This window comes from Homalodisca vitripennis, chromosome 2 (assembly GCF_021130785.1).
Source record: "Homalodisca vitripennis isolate AUS2020 chromosome 2, UT_GWSS_2.1, whole genome shotgun sequence".
In the NCBI taxonomy this organism is placed as follows: Eukaryota; Metazoa; Arthropoda; class Insecta; order Hemiptera; family Cicadellidae; genus Homalodisca; species Homalodisca vitripennis.
In genome coordinates this window covers 73,512,320-73,539,070 of record NC_060208.1, presented here as the reverse complement: position 1 = coordinate 73,539,070, position 26,751 = coordinate 73,512,320, and the positions used below count along the sequence as shown (strand labels likewise).

General features: G+C 35.2%; 1 protein-coding gene across 2 annotated transcripts in view; it reads left to right on the top strand.

Moving 5' to 3' along the window:
• Positions 1-26,751, top strand: part of LOC124354171 (intraflagellar transport protein 172 homolog) — a 94,539-nt gene that overhangs the window by 42,546 nt on the left and 25,242 nt on the right. For both annotated transcript variants that reach the window (XM_046804433.1, XM_046804434.1), the window contains exons 11-22: positions 3,510-3,688; positions 3,787-3,930; positions 6,186-6,474; positions 7,453-7,599; positions 9,078-9,258; positions 13,248-13,450; positions 18,098-18,255; positions 18,663-18,807; positions 21,270-21,460; positions 22,210-22,392; positions 23,206-23,352; positions 25,421-25,575. In XM_046804433.1, the coding sequence (XP_046660389.1) occupies positions 3,510-3,688; positions 3,787-3,930; positions 6,186-6,474; positions 7,453-7,599; positions 9,078-9,258; positions 13,248-13,450; positions 18,098-18,255; positions 18,663-18,807; positions 21,270-21,460; positions 22,210-22,392; positions 23,206-23,352; positions 25,421-25,575 (2,122 nt within the window). The remainder of the gene's footprint in view (positions 1-3,509; positions 3,689-3,786; positions 3,931-6,185; positions 6,475-7,452; positions 7,600-9,077; positions 9,259-13,247; positions 13,451-18,097; positions 18,256-18,662; positions 18,808-21,269; positions 21,461-22,209; positions 22,393-23,205; positions 23,353-25,420; positions 25,576-26,751) is intronic.

Sequence of the window (26,751 nt, the reverse complement as noted above, 5' to 3'; positions counted from 1 at the left end):
GCGTCCCGGGCAGAGGGGTACGATCCCCGACATAACTCTCGCGTCTGAGTCCTTGCTGGCGAGGATCTCTGGTTGGAGAGTACTGGAGGATTTCGTGGGAAGCGACCACCAGTATATTCTTTTCGACGTCCTCAATAATGACACCACCCAATTCCGAGGATATGTATCTCGGGAAGTCCCACGCCGCTGGAACACCAACAAGCTGGACGTGGTGAAGTTCACCAATGTCATAGCACAGGGAGCGTCAGTGGATCATGCGGCAGCTGGTGAGGTTAGTGCTGAGGCGTTGGTAATATCTACGATGGGATTACTTGTCTCGGCTTGCGACCAGTCAATGCCACGCGGGAAACGCCGGATCGTCACATCTCTGTTTCCGAACCACCCGCTACGCTCACAAGTCGCTTTTGGACGGGTAGAGGACTTTCCTCTCTTCAGCAACGAGGAGTTGGAAATGGCCGTTCGCTCCCTGAAGAGCAACAAAGCTCCCGGCCCTGATGGAATTCCTAGTGAGGCCCTCAAAAAAGTATTCCACAACAATCCCCGGCTCCTGCTGAATATGTATAACGCCTGTCTGACCAATGGGATTTTTCCTTCTCCTTGGAAAATTGCCAGGCTAGTACTGATTGGCAAGGGGAAAGGTGATCCCGATATGCCGTCGTCCTACAGGCCTCTTTGTATGTTGCACACGGCAGGTAAACTTTTCGAGAAGTTGATTCGAGCCCGACTGACTCTCGCCATTGTAGCTGCCGGTGACTTGTACCCGCGTCAGTACGGCTTCAGGAAGGGACGATCAACGATCGACGCAATCGGAGAGGTGCAGCAAGCGGTGAACAGAGCCGAGAGCTATAACCGTTTCTCTCGCAGAGTAGTGCTTCTTGTTACGCTTGATGTCAAGAACGCCTTTAACTCGGCGAGATGGGTTGATGTGCTGGACGCGTTGCATAACACCTTCCGCATCCCGGCATATCTGCGGAGGCTGATAGAAGACTATCTCCGATGCAGAACTCTCATATACGAGACGAAAGACGGACCGCGCACGGTGGATGTCACTTCCGGTGCCGCACAAGGTTCCATCTTAGGCCCGGATCTGTGGAACGTCGCTTACGACAGCCTCCTTAGGTCCGAGATGCCGGAGGAAACGGTTTTAGTTGGGTACGCCGATGACGTCGCAGCCCTAATTGCTGCACGCAACGTGGAAATGGCCCAGCTTAAACTGAACCAAGTCATGCGAGTCGTTAACAGATGGATGGAAAATCACGGCCTGTCGCTCGCTTTGAGCAAAACAGAGATCGTGATTTTGACTAAGAAACGAATCGACACCGTCGTCCCATTAAGAGTGGGAGATGTAATGGTCCAGACCACGCGAGCCGCAAAATACCTTGGGGTCTTGGTGGACAATAAGCTGACTTGGAGGGACCAGATTTCTCGTACAGCGGACAAGGCCTGTAAGATGGTAACTCATCTTAGCAGGCTCATGGCCAACGTCGGCGGTCCCAAGTCCAGCAGGAGAAGACTGTTAATGTCTACAGTCCAGTCCGTGCTCCTTTACGGGGCTGAGGTGTGGGCAGACGCACTAAATATTGAATTTTATCGGATACGGATCGCTCGGGTACAGCGTCAAGCGGCGCTCCGGGTATGTTCCGCCTATCGTACAGTGTCTGAGCCTGCCGTTCTGGTTATTACTGGAGTCATCCCCATCAAGCTTTTGGCAGGGGAGAGGAAGGCAATTTATCAGCGACAAGGCGAAATCGGCAAGGACACTGCAAGGACTGAGGAGCGCTCTCGTACGTACCAGCAATGGCAAAACAGCTGGCAACAAGACGCCCGCGGACGTAGGACTGCCAGACTTATCAAACAAATCCAACCGTGGGTAGAACGGCGGCATGGCGAGGTGGATTACTACCTCACAATGTTTTTGAGTGGTCACGGCTACTTCCGGTCGTACCTACACCGAATGGGCAAGGCCGTTTCGCCGGATTGTATTTATTGCTCAGGCGTTCCCGACGACGCGGAACACACTTTCTTCCGCTGCCCGCGTTGGGAAAGGCCCCGTCTTGAAGTGACTCAAACTTTCGGTATGATTTCGGTGGACACGGTCTGTGACCGGATGTTGGAGGGCGAGGACTACTGGTCCAGCTTTGCACAGGGTATAATCCGCAATTTTTGGAGTGGCCAGCTCGCGCAATCTTTCAAAATCAACATGAACTAAATGTAGGTTCTTGAAATGTTGTTTATACTCCTTATAGATTACACTATTGGAGATTTTATTTTCAGTTTCTAGATTAATACAATTTTGATAAGTAACCAGCAAAATCTGTTAACATGGGACACTGGTAAAATTATCTCAAATAAATCGCAGTTTCTGATATTTCGCTAAATGCTACTGCATTCCTCAGAGCATGTGAGAAAATTAGAAGTTAAGAATACAAGGGAGGCTAAACTTCTGCCAAATTGATGCAAAGTCACTCAAGTAGTCAAATCAACTGCATTAAAGTACAAACCATTTTTTTCTGTTTCAAGTATTAATAAGCAGCAGTTGGCATTGAAAACTTTTCTGATTGTGCAACAAATTAGACAGCAATTTAACTTACCTTGTGTGTTAACTTTAGCAAGTAGTATTAGATTAAATATAAGTAATTATATATAACTTAACCTGTGGTCAATTTTAAGAAATCTTGTTCACTATCAATTATGTCCACCTTTTGTTTCTGAGTCAAAAAGACTTTTTAAACAAGTTATCCTACTGTAGAAAGAAACATTTTCTTTTCATTGAATCACTTTTTATTGGTGTACGTAATAATTCTAGGAATGATTTAACTCTACAAAGAAAATCTTTTTTTAAATTCTATAAAAGAACATATTAGTATCCATACCTAGATACAAGATATATTTATTGCCATTAAGCACAATTATAGATCTTGCAATACATAATCATCACATTTTATATAAAAAATTAATTTTATAATATTATATAAGTAATTCCTTTAATGGGAGTAGAGAACAAATGAATAATATACAAGTAAACACTATTAGGAAAATTAAAAAGGCAGGTACACATTAAATTATGCAAAACTAGTAGCGAAATTAAAGTACACATTAAATTATGCAAAACTAGTAGCTAAATTAAAGTACACATTAAATTATGCAAAACTAGTAGCTAAATTAAAATATAGTAGTTAAAAACTTTAAAGTACTAATATCACAGGCTATTGTTAATTATTTATGGAGTAAAAAGATTAGATATTCAGCTTTTTTTCCAAGAAACTTTAAATGTTTTAAATGTAACATCTAATGCTTTTTCTGATATCTTATAGAAAAGTTTTAGTCTTAAGAATACATGACTGTTTTTAGTTCTGTCTAATCTAATTGATGGTAGATCAGCAAATAGTTCTTTCTTCCTTTATACGTATATTTGCCTCTATGGATATATGGCTCTGATAATGGATAATATTAAGCTTTAGCACATAAATTTTCGTGCTCAGTTTACATGTCGTGTGGTTTGACCCCAGTTGATTTGGTGTACGGGATGACCCTCCTGCAAGTATCACATGACTCCAAGATTGACTGGTTAGAGCTCAATGAGACAGCCCACAAGCTACTCTATCGTGACAAGAAGATGAGATTGACTCTGCTAGATTGTCGCACGGGCCAGCGCCATGCAATTCTCAGCTATTGCACATTTGTACAGGTGATTTTGGTACTTCAGGTTGGTTTAAAACAAATTGGTTTTTATGATATTGCACATATGTTTTGCCTATTGTACTAGTTTACTTTTCTATGTTGTAGTGGGTTACTGGTAGTGATGTGGTAGTGGCTCAGTCCAGAAACAACGCCTGTGTCTGGTATAATATCGACACTCCAGACAAAGTATCCATGTTCCCTGTGCGAGGTGAGATCGTAGATGTGGTGCGGGGTGATGGCAAAACTGAGGTTGGTAGTTAAAGTTCTGTTGTGTTGAGAATAATTATACAGTGTGATTCACGAAGATGTGCAGAAATTGTTGCATGAAAACAAATAAAAAATGTTTGTATAAACATGGATCCGGAAATGCTTCGTTAGCAAGTTACACAGCTAGCGAAAGATTTCACCCGGATTTCAACTCACTATATGAAACGTGGTCTTCCTGAAATTCTGGTCAGGTAAATTGAGGGGCAAATTCAGTCTTATGGTTTTAGACCTGATAAATTGAAAAAAAAAAAAAACAGGTCCCAGAACTGCAAGTTTTAAGTAGTTTTTGAAAAAACCCATGTCAAATGCAAAAAATTAAGTGAAAAAACATATATTTTTCATATTTTGACAACGTTAACTTTGTTATTTCACTAAGAAACAGTTCAAAATCTTTAATAAAACATGTAGAAAATTTAATTTTTAACAAATCTATGTAAATAAAATATACGGAAAGTGAATAGATGTTTGATGAAATGAATTTTTATTCATAACAGTACAAAGAAAAAAAATTAACCGGAAAACATTAATCTAAATCTATTCAACCAAGTCACAGTAAATTTTTTAAAGTGTCTCCACTGACTTCAATGCATTTTTTCTCGTTTTAGGATAGCTCCTGTTGCTTTCTGTAGCTCAATAGGGCTTTCCTTTAACTGTGTAAAATCTTCATTAATACTTCTTAGGAGTGGGAATTAAATTTGACCTCGTAAACTTTCTCCTTCATCCATCCCCATATGCAAAATCCAGCAGCGTGTGATTTGGTGACTTGGATGGCCTTGGTTTTCCATAATAGATCTATTTATTTGGAAACTGTTGATTCAAGTAGGTGGAAACAATATTTGAAAAATGTGGCCAGGTATGTTGGAATTACAGCTGGCATTCCATTGCAGGAGGAATATCTTCAAGCAATGTCTTGAAGACACTGTAAGTATCTCTGATGAATGTTGGTTTGGTAAACTGTTGATGCCATCACGAGTGAACTGTAAATCATAGGTAAATAAAATATGCTTAAAGAGTCGACAATGAGTGTTTCCAGACCCATATTTATATAAACTTTTTCATTATTTTTACATGTAGAAGAGCTCCCAAAATGTCTGCATATCTTCATGAATCACCCTGAATAATAGTGTTCTATTAATAAAATAGCAGGCCATGTGAGCATTCCATTTCATCAGAAATTGAGTTTGTTTTCACTTTACTTATTTTTAACATTTTAGTAGGTTTTTGTCTTGACCCTCAAGTTTTTGTGACATGAGACTGTTAATGCGTTCTTGGCTCAAGTGTGCATAGAAAGTGGTGGCTGAAACATTCTTATTCCTGAGTAAGGATATTTCACCACTCTCTATTTACCATTACGGGATCAGTTGTTTGTAGTTATAGTTTTCTGTGGTTTTCTACATCCAAGTTTTATTTGCTAATAAAGTATATATTTTTTGGTTAAACGCTTGACAGAGAGTACCACAATCTATATCCAGTGTTTTCCCTCTAGTTATGACTGAGTTATGTTGGCTGTAGTGGCTTCCCTAATACTATACACATTTAATTGATAGTACAATTTCATAACTAAAAAGTATGGCTCTATTTAGCAGTTGAATATTGATTTTTGTATGGTCATTACAATATCACAAGAAGCAATCGAGATTCATCAGCACTTTAGAAGGAAAAGCACAGTTGTACTGAAAATGTTGCAGTCCTCTGTTTGTTTATTATCTTTCAGTGCAGCTGTAATTATAACAATCAGAATATTATGTCTTACATTTATTTTAAAGTAATGTAACTGCTCATGCTACTTTGCCACTGCTAATGTTTCAGTTATGTTAAATTACTTGTCAAATAAATTTTGACATTCAGAATGGTAGAAGTGCATTTCTGATGAAAAATACTTATTAAGGTTCATTGGGACTTTTGAAGTGTGTGGGAATATTCATTTGTTGCTTAATGAGGCATTAAAGTCATTGCTTAAAAGTTCCACTTATTTCTCATTCCTTGTCTTTATCATAGTTTTGTATCTGGTACAGTAATGCTGAGAAAACAATGTGTTCTTGAGTTCAGTTATGACTGCAGCTATCCAAGGAAGTTCCCCATGATCTTTCTTAGTAGTATGCACAATGGTGTGCATATTCTTTCTGTAACTTTTACCATCTTGTACTCCATCCTGGAGTGTTTATCCTTGGTAATATCGTTCTAAAATTTGAAAGCTATCCACTAATGCTTGATAAAGTTTTTCATTTCTGTTTCAGATTCTGACACAGGATGGTAACCATCAGCTGGGGTATGAACTAGACGAAGGCCTTGTGGAATTTGGGACTGCAGTCCATGACAGTGACTTTGGCCGAGCCATACTCTTCCTGGAGTCTCTGGGGCCAGGGGTGGATGCAGACGGCATGTGGCAGAACCTTGCCGACATTGCGTTGCAATTAGGCAACCTTCGTGTGGCTGAGCGATGCTATGCAGCTCTTGGTGACATGTCACGCACTCACTACTTGCGTGAGACGCTGCAAGTTGCTGCAGACTTTGCCAAGCAACATGGTTAGTAGAGTTAAGTAAAAAGATTATGAATAAATTATAATCTCTAATTTGTAGCAAATTTGTTGTTATAAGACAGATTCTACTTTCATTTAATTTATTTTTTATTATATGTAATGTACTTATATTTTTATAACTTCTTTATTTAGCATTTAGTCCTTAATTTCAGGATATTAAAATCAGATGATATGGATGGCACAATACTACACTGATACTACAGAATAATGTAATATACATGACTTTAACATAAAAGAAAAAAGATATACAAGAGCAGTAGGAAGTTCCGTTTAGGGACAATGAAGTAAGGGGCTAAAACTCTGTGACAAGGATGCAATTAGAAATGCTCCAAAAGAATATGATATAGACAAGATAGTATGTGAAATGGGCCATTAAATATTACGTTTATCCCTTTATTATACCCAAAATAATCCCATAGATCTCATCTAACCAGCACAAACCACATGGCTCTGGCATCTGAATGAGTCATGAAATCTTTCAGTTCTTCAATATCATAATCCTTTACTTTACGCTTTCTTACGCCTTTAAAAAATAGATTTTTTCAAAATTGCACTAAAGAAAATTTAATCTTAAACTAATCTGGATAAATGAGGTTTGGATAAACGAAATTGAACTGTATTAATTTAAATAGTCAAAATATATCTCCAATAATATATGTCTTTAAAATTGTGTTCATTATTTAGGAGTGCTCTATTGTTTGGCATCTGTTTGCTTCCAATACTTAGCCCCACACTATCTTTTTTTATCACATCATGCTACCATGCTTCCTCAATCCAAGTTCTTTTTCTTGTGCCTTAGTTTCCCGGCCAGCATCTCCCATTCCACCATACTTCTTGGCAATATAACACCCTTCATTCCAATCATTTCTGTATTGTCTTGTGGTGATTCTTCATTCAGATTAGTAAAAAGATGGATGTTTTTACTACATGGTTGACTACACAATGACCATGTGATAACTTACAGGAGGGGATGGGATGGACTGTCCCGAGGTGTGGGCAAGGATGGCAGTGCTGAACAAGCAGCTGAAAACTGCAGAGGCAATCTACTTGGAACAAAATCAACTACAGAAGGCACTGGATATGTACATAAAGCTTCACAAGTGGGAGGAAGGTAAGGTATTTACTTGAAATAAAGTAGTTTATTTAGAATTTATTTGTTAATATTTAATGGGTCACATTTAAATTTGGCATATGTTGTATTTTTATGCTGCTTTAGGCATAAATTTAATATTAGTTTTAAAAAGGCTTAACAATTTTATGTGAAAGCTTTTGTAAAAATTATTTACATTTAGTTTTTTATCAATATGTCTTAACCCTCTGAATTGCATGATTGATGACAGTGAAAAGTTTATGAATACATATGTAGCATGTTTCTAGATACATCCTACAGGTAATTTTTCTAATTTGAGTTAAAGTCAAAAGTTACAGGAATTATTAAGTACATTCAAACATTAGCCCACTAAAGGAGAAATTCCTATTGTTGCAATTTGTAGCTCTAGTGGTGAAAACACCAAACCATCTGCTTCTTCCCATTATTTCTGTAAGAATCTGCTGTTAACTTGTAACAGATGTTTGTTATCAGTTTTTGTAAATGAAATATTTATAACCAAAAAGTCCCCAAGTCTCACCTGCCACAGTTTTCTTCTACAAAGTTTTCATTTTCATTAATCATATCCCTGGGTTTGTTTTTTTTATCCTGAGGGAAAAAGACGGTTTGTCCCCACGCTTAGTCCTAAAAAGGACCTTTGCGCCTCACTTACTTATATTTGTGTCCTCAGAATCTGAGACTTTTCAGATTTTAGGGCCTGTTCTCTGATGTGCCTGAGGCTGAGGAGATATGCTCCCAGGAACTGGATTTGTTTGCAAAATGTTTCTGACATGATCAAAATTGCCATTTTCAATAGAAGTAAACAGCATTTACTCATAAGGTTGTCCTGTATATAATAAATGATATTACAGATTATAATAAAATTGTCATAATAGACACTAATATTTGTTATATGGCTGAGCTAAATTACTCTTTTTCCTGTATAGGAAAGCTTATCTAGTAAGTGAAATTCAGTTGCACTTACAATTCTAGTTTTATTTTAGTCATCCAAGCAGTTTAAAGCAGTTTTTGTTTTTATCCAGAAATGAAAATATTGAGATGAAAAATTGAGGGAATGGAGAACTCCAAGAACCCAAACATTAAAAGAAGTAATTCTTTAACTATGGGGTTATTATATATCACTTAGTAAGTGTTCACGAGGGTAAGTGATTGTTAGTTATGATAGCTAAATTAGTTAGAGTAATTCGTTAGAGTAATGTGGTATATAGCTAGACCAGTGCAATGCATTAATAAAATCGTGTTTTTTTAAGACTTGCAAGGCTACATTTCATTTACTACATTCTGGCAGACCCACTTCAGTGAAAACAGACACATTGAAAAAATTGATAAAATTATTTAGAGAGACATTCCTGGTGAACGACAGCACTTCTGGCCAAAATAAACATAACTGTTGTCAACCTCAATCCAGTTGTCCTACTTACTACAAGGTAATAATGACATAAACCACAAAACCACATTCATAATCATTGTTTTCTGTACAGCTATAGTTTTAGCAGAGTTGAAGGGCTACTCTGGTCTAGGAGAGCTACAGGCCAGACACCTGCAGTGGTTGCTGGACACCAGGCAAGAGGAGAAGGCTGCTGAGTTGAAGGAAAAGTCACGAGAGTATACTACTGCTCTTTCACTGTACCTCAAAGCAGACATGCCAGCAAGAGCAGCCAGGTTAGTTTGTCAACAGCTGTTATGGATTGTCATAAAAAAATGTTATCTCTAAGCTTAACATAACTGAGTAAAAAATATCAGCAAAAGAGCTGAGGGCAATTCTTTTAGTAAAGAAGATCCGAATTTAAGATGGTAGTGATCTTTACCCTTCGTTGATAGTCTTTATAATAGATCAGACTTCAATAAAAATCCCTGCTTCAATTTAATAAAATTATTTGTTATTGATCTCAATTTACCAAAATTTCTTTTGTCCGATCAATTCACCAAAGTCATAAAATACAATTTCAAATATGAAAAACCAAAATAAAGTGAAGTTCAATCACCTAAGTGACCTTTAAAATGTCACTTGAATATCTGTTAAGTCAATTTATATGCTAATATTTTTATTTTAAATTGATAAATTTATTTTGAGTACGTTAAACTCCTCTAGTTTCTAGCCATAATCTGTGCACAAAATGTAGATCTCGAAACGTAGTGTTAATTTTTTTCACTGAATGCAAATGTCCGAAAAATCCTGTTTCCTTCACAATCTGTTAGATTCAATTGCCACAATTCAGGAGAATTAAATTTGAAGATTGAAGATTCAAAATAAAACTAAAATTTAACTGCATCAGTGAGTTTTTAAATGTTACTTCATAATTCACTAAAGTCATTTCGCACGATAAAAATAAATTTAGTGGTTTTATCTAGTTATACATTTTTAAGGTTAAATAAGAGAATTAAATTTCAATCAAATAATTCTTATCACTCAATTTATTTAGATTTCTTTTTTATTAAAAAAGATAAATAACTAAAAAAGTTCCTGATATTACTTTTGAAAAAAATTGAAGTCCTGATAATTTATCTACTAATCCCTGTCTGATAAAAATAGTCTAAATAATAAAGTATATAACTTACAATCTTGTAAATTTTGTAATTTTCTAAATTTTTATTAAAACTTGTCTGGTCATATACTAGTACTCTCATGTAATTTGAAACAAAAACTATTATGATGTTTTAGAAAGAGTATTAATACATGGTGTCTAATGGAGAGGGTACGAAAACATGTGTCCCATTAAATATCTGACTCATAGTTAACTTTCTCCCATGCCTGCATTATCTCATCTTTCACTTGTTTCTGACAAAGTTCACCAAGTGGAATTGAGATTATCTTATAAGGAGTTGTTTGTTTGTTTCTCCTGTGATGAGTAAGACCCTTCAAGGCCACTTGCCCGCACCAATTTGCACCAATCAGAATAAAGATAATCTTAAATTTACATTTAATACTTCAAGGCCATCTTCGGTACAACTATGGAATGGATTCTATTTTTAGAAATATTTTATTTTTACATATTAACGTATTTATAACATCTAGTTCATTTTAAATTATTCAATTTAGTTAATTACTGTTTATTTTGCTCTAAAAACCAATATAACGAGTGTATAAATTATCAAATTATCAATTAGATTTAAAAATAATTTTATTCAAATAAATATTTTAAATACAGTACCCAGTAAAAACCATTTGCTGCAATATAATGACTGGACGATATCCCTGCCACTACATGATCTGCAGGTCTTCTCTCCACTGCCTTCTCCACCAGTAACAACAATGCTCATATCTGTAAAGTTGGTCCACCCAAAATAGCCCACCTGCTTAAAACTGGTTGGAATTATTAGCTTATTGTTATTTTAGACATTTTTAATGTTTGTTTTGATCCCCTTCTATTAGTTTTTGACATACAATGTGAGTGGCCTAACTTCACAATAGCCCACATAACTTTGAGACAAAATTCATACTATTTAATGGCTTTTCATTAATTTATGTTAGTTTTGTTATTCCCTACGTTTGTTTAGGTCGGTTACAACGTGTTTAATAAGAGAAAGTTCCGATTTCGTGGGTGGGCATTCTTCACAGTAGCCCACTCATAAGTCACTCTGGGGAAAAATACATGCCAATTGATAATTTTGTCATTCTTGACATTTGTTTAGGTTGTTTTCTATTTTTTCGAATTATTAAAAAGTCTTCATTTCACATGACAATGAAAAAACGAATATAAACTAATAATTTGAACCAGTTTTAAGTGGTGGGTCATTTTGTGTGATCAAACATACATGTGAAATTAAGGCTTTTAATAATAAAAAAAAATAGAAAACAACCTAAACAAATGATGGGAATGACAAAACTAATGATTGGCATGTAGTTTGTTCCACAGTAATGCATGGGTGGGCTACTGTACAGTTGGTACATCCTGGAAATTGGGGCTTTCTCATATTTAAAAAAATAGTCAACGACTTAACATAATGTCAGGAATGACAAAACTAATGATTTCAACCAATAATAAGTGGGTGGGTCATTTTGGATGGAACAACTTCACAAACATGGGAAATGAAGACATTTTAATAATTAAAAAAAAATAGAAAACGTCCTAAACAGGCATTGTGAATGACTAAACTGACAAAAAACTATCGAAGTTACATAGTGGGTGTGCTAACATGAACGTTAAAAATGTCTGAACAAAACGTAAACTAATGATAAAATAATTTTTTCAACCAGTTTTAAGTGGGTGGGCTAACTTTACAAACATACAGTGCTCCACTCTGCGTGGCAGAAACTAAAGAAGATTGAAGTGGCAGTGATAGTGCAACAGAAATCTATTTCAATCAATTTAGGTGTAATAAAAGATTTTCGTAACCCAGATGATTAAAGACTCTTGGAGTAACTGGAAAGATTGAAAACTAGTAGTTAGTAAAACAACACTTCCAATATAACTTATCATTTGCACAAGGCCTTTTGAAATAATATTTATTTGTCTGACGAAGAAACCTTTGCTGGTTTCAAAAGCCATTATAAAAAAAAATATCATTTAGGAAAAGTATTGTTTTACTAACTACTAGTTTTAACCGAGTTGATGATAATTTTTTTAGAAAATCTAATAAGTCAGTACTAATAACGTAGCTACGGTGGGATTCAATGTGAATGTTAAGTTTAGCTCCAGCTCACCTTCCTCTAATGCAGTATCTAGAATTGAATGCACTAAGAATCTGAATCTGGAAATCTGAAGTTGTCGCAGATTGGACTCCTGGATTCTGAAGTCATTTCTGTCTGAAGAGATCCAAAAAATGATGGTGACGAAATAGCTCAAATGAAGTGTTTTCATCACTACAGCATAAGAGACACCTGTACCACACAATACAGTATAATCTAGGTGAAGAGATATTCTTATTGTCTCATCCGCAGCATAGTTGATTCCACTATGTTGTTTTGTGATACAGTCTCCAAGTACGGTCGAGCAACCGAGTTTTCTACACATAACATAGCTATGATGGGAAGGGTTGATTCAATGTGCATAATAAGTTTCACTCCATTGGAATTACCCAGTCAATTCCAGTCTGAGCTGTCTGCGGTAATTAAACTAATATTTTTTTTTGTCTGGGCTTATACTTATTAGTATTTTAATGAATTACAGTAAAATTTCATAATTTACTACATCATAAGTGTTTTAACTGAAAAGCTAAGGATATCGACTTTAGTCTCCTTTTAGACAGTGTTTCTCCATACTGGCCTAAAATTGTTCAATTATTACTGAAATCATTGAACATATTCAAAAAAATATCATGAAGTATTGGAGAGAAATTTCAGAGGTACTTCCATATCTCAGGATTGTTTGGGATGCCATTTAAAAAGAACATGCATGTGGTACCCCTGCTTTTTTAATGAAATTGTGTGTCTTTTCCCACCGGTAAAAAGCAGATTTCTGTGTTGTCTGTATAAACAATACTTTTTGAATGAGTTAACTTGGAGGGTTAACATTTGTGGTGAAACTCCACCGCTACTACTCCTATATTGAGATTGAAAATGGTAAACATCGGTCATTCTTCCAAGTCCAGTCCTGGATGCTGCCCGCTGTGGGGGATCGTGAAGCCTCTCACACTGACCCTTAGTCTGTTATGCATTTAATCTTGTCTATTTTATTCCTATTAAATGTAATTTTGGGTGGTATTCACAGACTGGTGCAAAGTGTGCCTGAACTACTGGGTAACGAGGAGGTTGTGTCTCGTGTAGTGGCAGCCTTGCTGAAGGGAGAACACTTCCAACAGGCTGGCCAACTGTATGAAGCCACCAATCGGACTGATAAGGCATTGGAGTGTTACAGGCGTGGACATGCCTATGCCAAAGCTGTCGAGTTGGCCCGTTATGTATCCCCGAAAGGTATTTAGATAAAATAATAGTAAATATTTAATCAGACATTCTAAAATTAAATTTGTATTTTATTTTATTAATTTAATTATGCTTTCATAAATATTGAATATTGTTAATACCATGACTGGAATGGAGCAAATCATATTAATAGATTTTTATTAATATTCAAATACAATTTAAAACTATTTCAGATACCATTGTAAATAAATATCTAGAATGCACTTGCTGAAATGTTTTAACACATGATGAGTTTGTTGAACATTTACTATGTATCATCTCTGTGCTGTTACAGAATCATGAAAACTCTGACACAAAGTTAACTAGCCAAATATAGATTCAGAGAGACCTATTAGAAACCTTGTTTAAAGGTAACAATAGGAACATTGAACTGTTTTCCAAACATCTGAATAACATTCATCCAAAAATAAAATTCAAAAATAAAACCGAGTAAGGACACAAAATCAATTATTTGGATTTGACCATTCAAACAATTAACAATCTGCTTAAATTCAAAATTTTTGGTAAACCTCAGTCCATACGTGCTACATCTCATCATCCCATATCCCATAGTGTTCTTTACCTAAGTCCTATCTAATACAGACAGGTAGATCATACAAAACCCGTTTTATGGAACACCTTCCAAAGAACACTGCTACACAATGGTCAAATTACCCTGAATGTCTCATACAATATGGACACAACTACTACTGCAATATAAATCAAAACCTACAAATAATTCACAAATGCAAGAAAAGTAGTTTAATGTCCACGCTTTAAAATTATGAGATATACAAAGCAGTAAAATGTGACCTTGACAGCGTACTGAATGATAAGGTAAACACTCAAGCCAATTCATTGATAGACAAGGCAATGCACATGGAAATGATAGGTCAGTGAAAAAAGTTCATATCGAGAAGTTTCTTCCTCTAGAAGTCGCAAACCGTCCATATAGCACACACAAACGTGTGGCCACCGCGTCCTAGCAATTCATGCTATGTAAATGAATTCATTGATTATTTAAGTGTTTTTGTTGTTTATTCATTTAAACCTACAACGATATGCTAATGTGTGGATATCTGATGATGCAAAGTGTTGAAGAAAAGCGTCATAACGTCATAAAATAAAGAATGTCAGAAGTTGAGTTCATAATTCGTTGGAATAAATAAATTTATAAACAGACTGAGTACAATTAAATAAGATTTTAGCATGTGATATATCAACATCATATATATAGATAACCCTATAAGTGCAGTCAATAACATTATATATATATATATATATATATATATATATATATATATACAGGGTGTATATTATGTCTGGAAACACCCAAATATATCCTTTAATAATTTAAATGTAAATTTGAAACCTCTTACAATCGTGATAGAGATTGGGCATCTACTTTTTGGAACAATGTTTTGTTATGTCACACCAACGGGGGACGTCCTGCCGAGGGTATCGTGAATATTCTTAATGGAAGCCTATACCTTGTGATACATAATTTTAAAGGTAATAGCTTACTGAATTGAATGCCACAAACCGCATCTCAAAGGAATTATTCTATCAGAAAATAGAGCATTTTTAGTATTGAAAATTTACTGATGTTCAACAATGTAATTTTAACATGGTTCTTGCCACAAAATGTGTTACACTAATTTTTTAGCATTTTTTAAATGTTCAATTAAAATAAAATAAACAATTTATTTTTAAGCTGGTTTCATTAGTACAAATTTACCAGTTTTTATTACAATGAATAAAACTTATGAGTCACTTTCTCTGATTACTTATGAATCTGTACTTGGTGTTTTCCAGTCAGCAGGAAGGTTTAAAGAGACAAAGGTCACTAGCCTATGAGAAACATTATTGTGTTATTAATCATCTGGTCTACAGGTTTCAGTTTGTTGAGCATGGAGCTTTCACTAGACAGGTCTAAGCTTGGGAATTACAAATGGACAAAGGTCATATCATTCCTGTCGAGTTAATCAGTGTCTCTGAAGCATTGCTGTCAACAAGTTATCTAATTACAGTAGTTCAGTTTTTATTTGGCATTTTAATGGAATTGTCTGAAAGAGAACGAATTACTCTGTTGATGATGCGAGGATATGGCGATCGTCAAAGATCTTATCGGGAAGTTTGTAATTTGTTTAATGACACTTTCCCAGAAAGGAATCCCATAAGTGTTTCAACAATATCAAAAACTATTGAGCGTTTTGAAATGACAGGGAGTGTACGTAATCGGCCAAAGTCGGGTAGGATACAATCTGCAACAGATGAAGAACATGCACTAGATGTTTTGCAAACATTTATTGAAGACCCACATACATCGCTCAGAAAAGCTGCACAGCAACATGATATGCACCCTATGTCTGTGAGTAAGATTTTGAAAATTAATAAATACAAACCATTTAAAGTTCATTTAGTCCAACAGTTAAGTGAGGATGATTACGACAGAAGAGTTGAGTTTTGTGAACTTGTGATGCGCAAATGTGATGACAATAGAGATTTTCTGACCAACATACTATTTTCTGATGAGGCAACTTTTTTCCTAAATGGCAATGTTAACAGGCACAATTGCCGTTACTGGGCTAGTGAAAACCCACATTGGATTACTGAGTCCCATTCACAGCAACCACAAAAACTGAACGTATGGTGTGGAATTTTAGGTAACAAAATTGTTGGACCCCTTTTCATCAATGGAAATTTAAATGCCGAACTTTACTACAATATGTTCCAAAATGAAATAATCCCAGCTATTCAAATTGCATCAGGAGAATACTTTGATAATGTATGGTTTCAGCAGGATGGTGCTCCACCCCATTATGGGAGACAGGTAAGAGAGTATTTGGATTTAAGGTTTCCTCATAAATGGATTGGCCGAAGAGGAGAAATCGAATGGCCTCCAAGATCTCCGGATTTGTCACCAATCGATTATTTCCTATGGGGTCATTTAAAATCCAATGTTTATAGAAGAAAGCCTCATAATTTGGAAGACCTAAGAAACAGGATTATAGAGGAGATTGCTTTGATAACTGAAGAAATTTTAGGCAACTCTGTTGAATCATTTTACACAAGATTGGCTCATTGTCAAACCGTAGAAGGAACACAGTTCGAACAATTGCTTTGACACCAAATGCAGGTAAAACGTTTGTTGTAAGACTTTTCTAACAGCATACATTATTTTTTTATTTGTAATAAGAAATCAATAACATAAGTATTTCCATAATTGTACTGTAATAAAAACTGGCAAATTTGTGCTAATAGAACCAGCTTAAAATGAAATTTTTGTTTTATTTAATTGAACATTTAAAAAAATGCTAAAAAATTAGTGTAACACATTTTGTGGCAAGAACCATGTTAAAATTACATTGTTGAACATCAGTAAATTTTCAATACTAAAAATGCTCTATTTTCTGATAGAATAATTCCCTTGAGATGCGGTTTGTGGCATTCAATTCAGTAAGCTATTACCTTTAAAATTATGTATCACAAGGTATAGGCTTCCATTAAGAATATTCACGATACCCTCGGCAGGACGTCCCCCGTTGGTGTGACATAACAAAACATTGTTCCAAAAAGTAGATGCCCAATCTCTATCACGATTGTAAGAGGTTTCAAATTTATATTTAAATTATTAAAGGATATATTTGGGTGTTTCCAGACATAATATACACCCTGTATATATATATATATATATATATATATATATATATATATATATATATATATATATATATATATATACATATATATATATATACATATATATATATATATATATATATATATATATATATACATATAGATACATCAATATGTGTGAAAGAATACATATATATTAAAAAAATGTTGTTGCTGCCAAAAGAATGTATAATTGCAAATATATAAATAATTATGGAAATAAAAGCAAAGCTGTGTGGCAGATGGTGAAGTCAGAGTTAGGTATTCACTCCACTAAAAAGCCAGATTGCATAATGCTCAAAGTAAATGACAATGTTTGTACCGATGTCAAGCATATTGCCCACCATTTCAATACTGTGTTTGTAAATATAATGAAAAGAACTAGTTCTTGGGCCGAGATTAACCAGGCTGTTCAGCTTTTAAGTATTATTACTGATACTAGTAATAAGCAAGCATCATTTATATTTAGGTGCTCAAGAGCTCTATAATGCCATTTTCTGAGGAACACAAAGTCTGTGGCAGTGGATGCAATCTCAGTTCCCGCAGTATTCAACGTTAATAAGAATAAAAAGTGGGATGAAGGTCCCAATTTAAAGTTTGCTGTCAAATTAATACTTTCTGTGATCCCAGTAGTGCCCACCTTGAGTTGATCACTCTGTGTAATAATGTAAAGCTAGTGTAGAAATGTGAAATTTACACTAACAATGAAAATGATCTTAGGAATAATGCCATGCCACTTCTACTTATATATTATGTATATATGAGTATGTATATATTCTATTTTTACTATTGTAAATACTTGTAATCTTAATTGATTATTTAGTTTTTTAAAGAACTTTAGTGAACAAAATATAAAACGTGATGACATAGGAACATTTTTATTTGTACACAAATTATAACATGAAAAGGAGTTTAGAATCACATGTACATTTTACATACTCTATTTTCATGACACATCTGTGTGGGTGCCTGTTGCAGAGGTGGTGATACTGGAGGAACAGTGGGGTGATTTCTTGTCAACCAACAAGCAGCTGGATGCTGCCATCAGCCACTACATAGAGGCGGGTAAGACAGTCAAAGCTCTGGATGCTGCTCTGGGTTCTCGCCAGTGGAAGAAGGCTGTGCAGATTATACAGGTCAGTTGAGTGTCAACAATTCAGAGCAGTTTGAGTAATCTTTATAGCAGATTGCTCATTCATCCGTACAGTCAAACATATTCCAAGCAACAGCACTTCAAATTCTGGTGGGATGTTCCGAGGTTTTTGTTTATATTGGCTGAAGGTACTTGTTAATAATATAATTCTTGTATTTCCAAAAAAATTAAGTTTTTGTTTCTGAAAGCAAAAAGGGACTAAAATATACAGACAAATTCAGTAGATACTACATGTGAGGTATGAATTGAAAAAAGTGATATAATCTACAAGATTGAATCATCTGTATTGATGCACTTGAGAGACTTCCACCATATTTGGCTGCAACCCCTCTCAATCCTGAGCCTGTTATGGCTGCAATAGTGAAACTCAAAGGCTTGTTGTCTGTCCAGGTGATAGAAGACACGAGTCTGGTGGCCAAACACTATGCACAGTTGGGGCGGCACTTTGCCTCTGTCAAGGACTACAAGTTGGCTGAGCAGCTTTTCTCGCAAGCAGGACTTTTCCGAGACGCCATAGAAATGTACATACATGCAGGCAAGTAACTTAGTCACACCTGGCATGGTAATCTGGAGGTTGAACAGAATTTCTTATTGTCAGTTGGTTGTGAATATGTAAAACAGATTGGACAAAGTTTCTAGGCTAGAAAGGTTAAAACAAATTTAAAGGCAAAAAGCATGATTCATTTTAATGGAGCTCTGATTAATGTCATAAATGTAAAACTATGGTACTGTGATCCCCTCAGAGTTCACTTTTGGCTGGTTTATAATTGCCTCTAAAATCTACAATAGGTACAGCAAAAGTCAATGTTGTCACTTAATCTGGGCAACACAATGGAGGTTCATGCACAACTACAATGGTGGGTTGTGAGATGGTGGGGTAAGAGATTGTTTTATTTAATATGCTAATGCACTGCAGGGGATGGTTGATGATGGAGTAGGTTGGTTTTCCATAGAGTTAAAGGGTTTTCAAGTGTAAACTTTTAACTACCACACCTAAAATATATCGTACAACTCTAATTTTTGTTAACAATCGCCACGCCCGAGATGTACAGTGCACAACTGTTTTGTGAACAAACACCTTGCCTGAGTACACTCGTTTTCATATTATCAGCGGTTTTATTTTTTTTCTATTGGCTGTTTTTTGTATTACTTGATTTTATATTATGTTAAAAATGTCTAGAAGATAGCTGTCCAGTTGATGGTGTAATCTTGTGGACATTACTCAAACTACTCGGATGCCTTGTGCTTTGTATCGTACATGAGTTCGGGAATGGTTACGTTGATACTTTACAAGGTGTTTTCCGATATTTATTCATAGATAGTTGTGTGATAGTGGTAATATGTTGTAGTTATCTGACAAATTAACATGAATTAAGAAGTTTGTAAACATTGTTAATTATTGATTATTAAACTTTAAATAAAAAACTTCTAAAAATGGGGGAAATACTCAGTGCTGGGGAGTCTTTTGCTGGGCAGTCTTAGTATGTAACTAAATCCGGTGCTCAAGTGTCGCTGCGAATCCAGGGATGTGACAGTTAAAGGGCTAAACATGAGGTAGTACCATCCTTTCTAACTCAAAACTAATATAATATTCATTAATTTTCAATCTGTTACAATGTGTTCAAGAAACTAATTACTTGTAATAAAACATGGATGTATAGCTTTGTCCTGTAAAAAACCATCAAGTCTTCACAATAGTAAACATTCACAAAGAAGAGAACAAAATACTCATTCAACAAAGTATAAAAATGTTAACGTAATGCTTTGTTGTTTTAGTGTGATGGTGTTAAGTCATCACTTTATGAAAATGACTTTACAACACTTCAGGAGTTAAAAATTAAATAAGTCATATTATCATGAAACATTAAACAGCTGCAATACGTGGTGCAATAAAAACAATCTGAACTTTGAAGAAATCAAGGAATGATTCTTAATCATAATTACATATTATTTCTAAGAGTGGAGTTTTGACAAAAATAACTTTCTCACACTCCCTGCAATCTTGAAAGCTCCCTGTGAATTTTGACTCATTCAAAAATTTAAAACTCATCTGCAAAAGGAACAAAAGTTGACGATTTAGAAGAAATTGAACACAATGGAATGAAGAATTTAACACAAAATATCCAATAAGATGAGTTTAAGGAATAATTTTGGAAGTGTGAGGCTGTGGCTTATGGAGGAGAGTATTAAGAAGAATACTGTGTAACAATCATCACAGAATAACGTATAATCACATTTCACATGGTCAATTGCACATTCCTTACTTGATTGGTGTATGTACAAGACTAATAATATAGTACATATAGAGGAAGCGGTTTTATTGATGATCAGGTTTCTATAATTAAAAAGGGCAAAAAGGAAGTTTTAACATGAGAACTTTTATAAGATTGGAAGACTAGAGTTATTTTTATCACATTACAAAGGTATTACTCTACTTCTTAATATGGCGACATTGAAAAGAACACACAAATGAGACATTTCACACCCACTAGGCACTTTTCAATGACTGAAAGATTCGGTTTGAAGTATTCATTATTGCCAAATTGAAAAAACAAAGAGGTTGCATTTACATAGTCTATTTTACACACTATAATATATCTAAACAGTCTATACAGTTCATGTTTCCAATTTTCTAATAAGCATGCAAGGGAAGGAGTAGGTTTAACAAGGAAATGATCGTTTGTTTAGGTTAGTTGAATTTGTTTACTAATTGGTTGGACTGTTCCCATCTCCTCAGTTGGGATTGATTGGTCTGATTGAATAGGGGTTTTATTACTTTTGTTTGTCTTCGCATTTGTTTTTATGCCTTGTTGGTGTGTAGGCTGTGGGTTGTTAGGCCCCTTCCTTTCCATGGGCACTTACTAGAGAACTATAACAACTTTGCTGGTTTTCCTAATCACGTACTTAGTACGTAACAAAATATGTAACATTTCCGTTGAGGTCATACAAAATAGTTAAGATAGGTGACAAGTTAATTGATGAGAGCTCTTGTTGCAGGGGACTGGGACAAAGCACACACCCTGGCCACTCGCTACCTGGAGCCTGATCAGGTGACACGCATCTTCCTGAAACAGGGTCAGTCACTGGAGGCCGTTGGGAAACTCCGAGAGGCAGAGAAGCTTTATGTGGCCGTTGACCAGCCTGACATGGCCATAGCAATGTACAAGGCCCAACGACAGTATGACCAGGTTGAGTAAATGTCTCATTCCAACATCATTGAAAGTAACATTAAACTTCGGCTAGGAGCTAAAACCAATGTGTCACTTAAATCTGGACAACTTTGTGGATCTCCGAGAGCAGCACATAACTAACCGCAAATTTCAAGATATTGCAGTGCAAAGGTAAATCGATAGGTCTAGTCTACTGCGGGGGATGACTGTTGGAGTTGGTAGGGCTCCCTAGATAAGGCTGTTGCTAGGCTAGACATAAAGGTGTGCTATCTCTTGTGACTAACTGGTACAGAGCTCTCGTCCTAAGAGAGAGACAAAAAAGATTAAACCTTCCTAATGTCAATTATGATGAATCTATGCTTCCATATTATACATATTTTGGTTTAAAAATGCAAGTCTGTTTTTTTTTTAAATTTACTTATGAACTTATACTGATTGCCAATGGCACAGTGAAGCGGGTATGGCAGTTATCGCAAGGTCCGCCTGCTCGGCCATTGGTGGTGGTTCAGAAGTCGCCTCTAAGCTGTTATTCCTCAGGTTCAGTGTCAGAGAGGGCTACAATGAAGTTTGAAAATCCAAAAACGTAAAGTTTTACTTTAAAATTCAAAGTTATAGCTTAATATAAGAATCCTGAACATCAGATTGATACAAGGGTAATTCATACTATATTACCTTCCCCATTCGCTAGTTTGGTTTGTATCTACAAAGTAGATTTCTTAAATTTTAAATCCGTCCATAGTATGAGACTCTCTTATCTTTGTTCTTAGATGATGCGGCTGGTGAAGCAACATCACAGTGATCTGCTGGCCACCACTCACCTTCACTTGGCTCAACAGCTGGAGTCTGAAGGAAACTTGAGAGCTGCGGAGAGCCACTATCTCGGAGCCGACCAATGGAAGCTGGCTGTCAAGATGTACCGTTCACTTGACATGTGGGAGGAGGCGTACAGGGTCAATAACATTTTTTTGTTTAGTTCCATTTGCAGAGTATTTTATTATTTTCAAATTAGGCTGAATGTAAAGAGGAATAGAAATTTTTTTTATTTTCTTGAAGTCTGAAAAACTGTTGTAAATAACCAGCGAGCTCCTCAGTGAGTATATTAAAATACTTGAGAGATAAAAAATCTTCCATTGATAAGTTGAAGATCTCAACTGGTAAAAGATCAAAATGAGAGGGTGCCAAAGACTCTAAAAATGTGTCAAAAGCCTTAGTTTGTTCTTCTTGACTACAGTAAAATAAGTCCGCTGTATTATTTTCATGTTGGCCACATATTCTACGTGGTGTGTAACTTTCATCAAAGATGCCCATCCTGTTTCCTAGTTGATGAGACTACATTGCAAAACATCCCTATCTAGTTAGAGAATACAATACGTAACTGCCCTACTTGGACAAAAAACATGCTTACTTATTCGGAGCCTTTTTGTAGTAGTTCTTCTCCCTTGAGTTTTAGATTTCTCAAAACCATAATTTATCTAAAGTATTTTTCCTGATCATTAACACGTGGACTGTTGATATCTCTGTGAGCATTGTAACAATAAAAAAAATTTTTTTTGGTAAAAATTAGAAACTTGCACGAAACTTATCAACTCAAAAAAGAAAAAAAGGAAAGAAACTGTGGGAGAGTCAGTAGGTGTAGTTAGTTGGTTGCGTAAATCATACTAGAAGAGCCTTGTTAAATGTTTTTGTGATGGACTTCAAAAGTCCTGTCCCTTGTTCAATTGTGTTCTTACCTCTGGTGATAAGCTCTGATGGACTGTTTACAGGTGGCCAAAACAGCAGGTGGAGAACAGGGAGGTCAGCAGGTGGCTTTTCTGTGGGCCAAGTCCCTTGGCGGTGACTCTGCAGTCAAACTGTTGTCCAAGTTTGGCCTCCTGGAAACATGCATCGACTATGCCTGTGACAGTTATCAGGTATAGTAATGGTTTAAATCATTAAATTTGCCTCAAAAATATACAATAAGTTGTATTTCTCATAAAAATGTGTGCATTCGTTTATGTGTTAAACAAATAAAATATTCAACACTATATACCACACAAATACATAGACTTAATTATATATGTAGTTGTAAGAAACATTTGTAATCATAATAATACTACACAAAAGCCTTCAATATTTATAAGTAATTTCTTGTGAAAGAGATGTTTTAAAATAAACTTCTGTAGTAACCTCAGATTCTGCCGTAAAAATAAAAAAATGTGTTAGTGATTAACAAGTTATTCAAAGATAATTTTTATCACTAGGGCAAATCTTGTACTCTGTAGTATATTCTGTCCATGGCCGGTCATACACATAAATCAAATTATATTTTGTATTTGTTCATTGTGTTGAGTGTTTTTGTGAATGTGTATTTTCATGTTGAGTTGTTGTTTTTATCTTGGCTACATTTCAGCTTTTAACAAATTGCTTCCAAAACTAGACATATGGTTAAAAAAGTTGGAATGACGACGGAAAGATATGTAACTTTATTTATTTATACTTATATGTACTGGATATTCATATCCAGGAGGCAATATATGAATAAATTATTATTTTTACTTCAAATGACGGCTGGACAAATGAAGAAAATTTACATTTTAGATAAAATATTACGGCACACCTTTCTATCGACAATCCAACTTGTTTAACTAGATGACTGGTTTCAGGAGCTGAATGTACCACCTGAAGGGAAAACTATTACAGTAAAATTATTCAACCAAGGCAAAAACTGAAAAAAAAACATTAGAACAGACTCATATTGACATTGTAACTTAATACTATTTCCTTAAAGCTCGAACTAAGTACAAAAACAATGTAATACATTTTTCTTCAAAAAAGGTTCTCCATTCCAAACTTTAGAATGAGATATATAAATCAGTTATAAACCATGACAATGTATGATTTTTGATACATTTAATACTTGAATTCATTTAACTAAACTTGTGCTGTGTTTCTTGATTGCATGATTTTATTCAGAAAAGAATCTTCGATATCATCAGATACCAATTTTGTGTCATTAACTTATATTACAGTGCAAGTATTGATTTCCTTAGGTTGACAGCCACTAAAACGGAAAAGCATCATTTAGTTCACCCATTGCGAGTTCACCCATCCTTCACATTATTAGAATTGCTATCATAAAAAGAATTTTGTACCACTTAAGCAAAATAGTTACAATGAATTTCTGTACTGTTTGTTTAATTGTAACTTATCAAGAACAATGTAAATAGAATTTTATAAAATGTTTTAAACAAATCACAGAGCATCAGTGTTTTTAAATTTGTTTTCAAAATCCATCCACCATTTTAGCCTCAACCATTATTGGGTACTTCATAGCATAATCTTGAATCTGTTAATAAGTTATTATCTTCAAAAGATATGTTTTTTATTGCTAATAAATACGAGATTTAAAACTTTAAAAATGTATGAGATTAAAATATCTTGATGAAAAACACAAAATATTAACAATTTCACACAACCCGAAAAGTAAATCAATTCAATACATTTATTAAATAGTTCAGATAAAAATACTCATTCATATTTTAGAGTGTTGGATAACATACATTCTAAAGTCTTATATGTGGGTATTAGTTCTTTTGATGTTATTTATGGAGTGTTGTCTATGCTGTTAAACTGTTTCTGGTTTATTTTGTTACATTTGGTTATAAGAAACATTTACTTAGAAATCTCTGAAAATAATAAAAAAGCTTTGAAAAATGTATATGAAAAAATTAATTGTTTTTGCCATCTACTTTGGTTTTCCATAACTTTCTCGAAATATGATACAGTAATTCAAACACCAGGCTCTGGTCACACAAGAAAACCTTGTATTATCTGCCAAAAGTTTAAATCTCTCAAGGCAGTTCTTTATCATAAAATATGAGAGTTAAATGTATTATTAAAATTATATTAAAGAGATCAGCATTTTGGTTAAAAAAAATTATTGTGGTTTTGTCTCTGTATTATAGCACATTTCTTTACTCCCCACTGATGTTTGTTCAGTTTGAGTTTGCATTTGAACTGGCCAAGACAGGGATGAAGACTAAGACAGTAGACATCCATTATAAGTACGCTATGGCACTGGAGGATGATGGGAAATTCCAGGAAGCAGAGGATCAGTTCATCAAGGCTGGCAAACCTAAAGAGGCTGTCATGATGTAAGTTGAATTTTCTATAGCGTTCTGTGACTCAGTCCACTAAGAATATAAGCATATCATTAAAATTTCAATATTAATCGGTAAAAATGAACTCATATTATATAACCTCAGTTATATTTTGTGGATATATTTTTTTAGGCACAGTATATTTTTATGAATTGGGTATTGAACATTCCCACCTTCACTACTCACTAGACCTGGCAACTGTAGATTTTTTCTTGTTTCAAAACTGAAGAAATGCTTGAAAGGGCATAGGTTTGATTCAGTTGACGATTTGAAAGATAAATCACTGAAGGAGCTGAACAGCATTAAATCAGATATGTTAAAAAAAAATATCTTTAATACGTTATCACAAGATAAGTATAGAGTCATACAATATTACTGAGGAGCAAGTACAATTCTGAGTAATTTTTCAAAAGTCTGGTTGAGTTTGCCAGCTCATGAATTCTTTGATGCTGTAGAAGGGTCGATTGAGAAGCAAGGTCTTCAAGTGACGAGCGAATTGTTGTTGATCCACCTTTTTCAGCATCTCTGGCAAACAGTTCCACATTTTGGCGCCGATGTAACTTGGCTTATGTTCAGTGCTGCGGAGTCGGTGCACAGGAAGGCAGTAGTCAGTGGCTCGTCTGGTGTTGTAGTGATGGAATTGCTCACCCCTTTCTGCTGTGCCTGGAGTCTTGATGTGGACATACGTTACTGTTTCCAGGATGTACAGGCCTATGACTGTTAAGATTTTGAGGTGCTTGAAAGCATCCCTGCAAGACTCTCGTGGTTGGAGATTGCCCAGTATTCTTATGCCTTTTTTTTGTTTCAAAAGTATGCGTTGCAGGTTACCAGAAGTTGTCCCTCCCCAAGCTGCTATCCCATAGGGGATATAGGATTCAAACAGGGAAAAGTATGCAATCCTCGTGGTCATAGTGTTTCCTATATTTTTTATTCGTCGTATTACATACAGTCTGGTACTTAGCTTTTTGCAGAGGTTGTTGATGTGTGGTGTCCAAGAAAGGTCTTGGTCAACTGTTACCCCAAGGTACTTGGTAAAGGTGGTGTCATCGGTCTCTGGTAGCTTTGGAGTTTTTTTCCTACACCTCCCAAGAATGAGCTGTTTTGTCTTCTTCTCATTCACAAATAGGTTGTTGTTATGACAATATTGGATAGCCATATTCACTGCTGTGT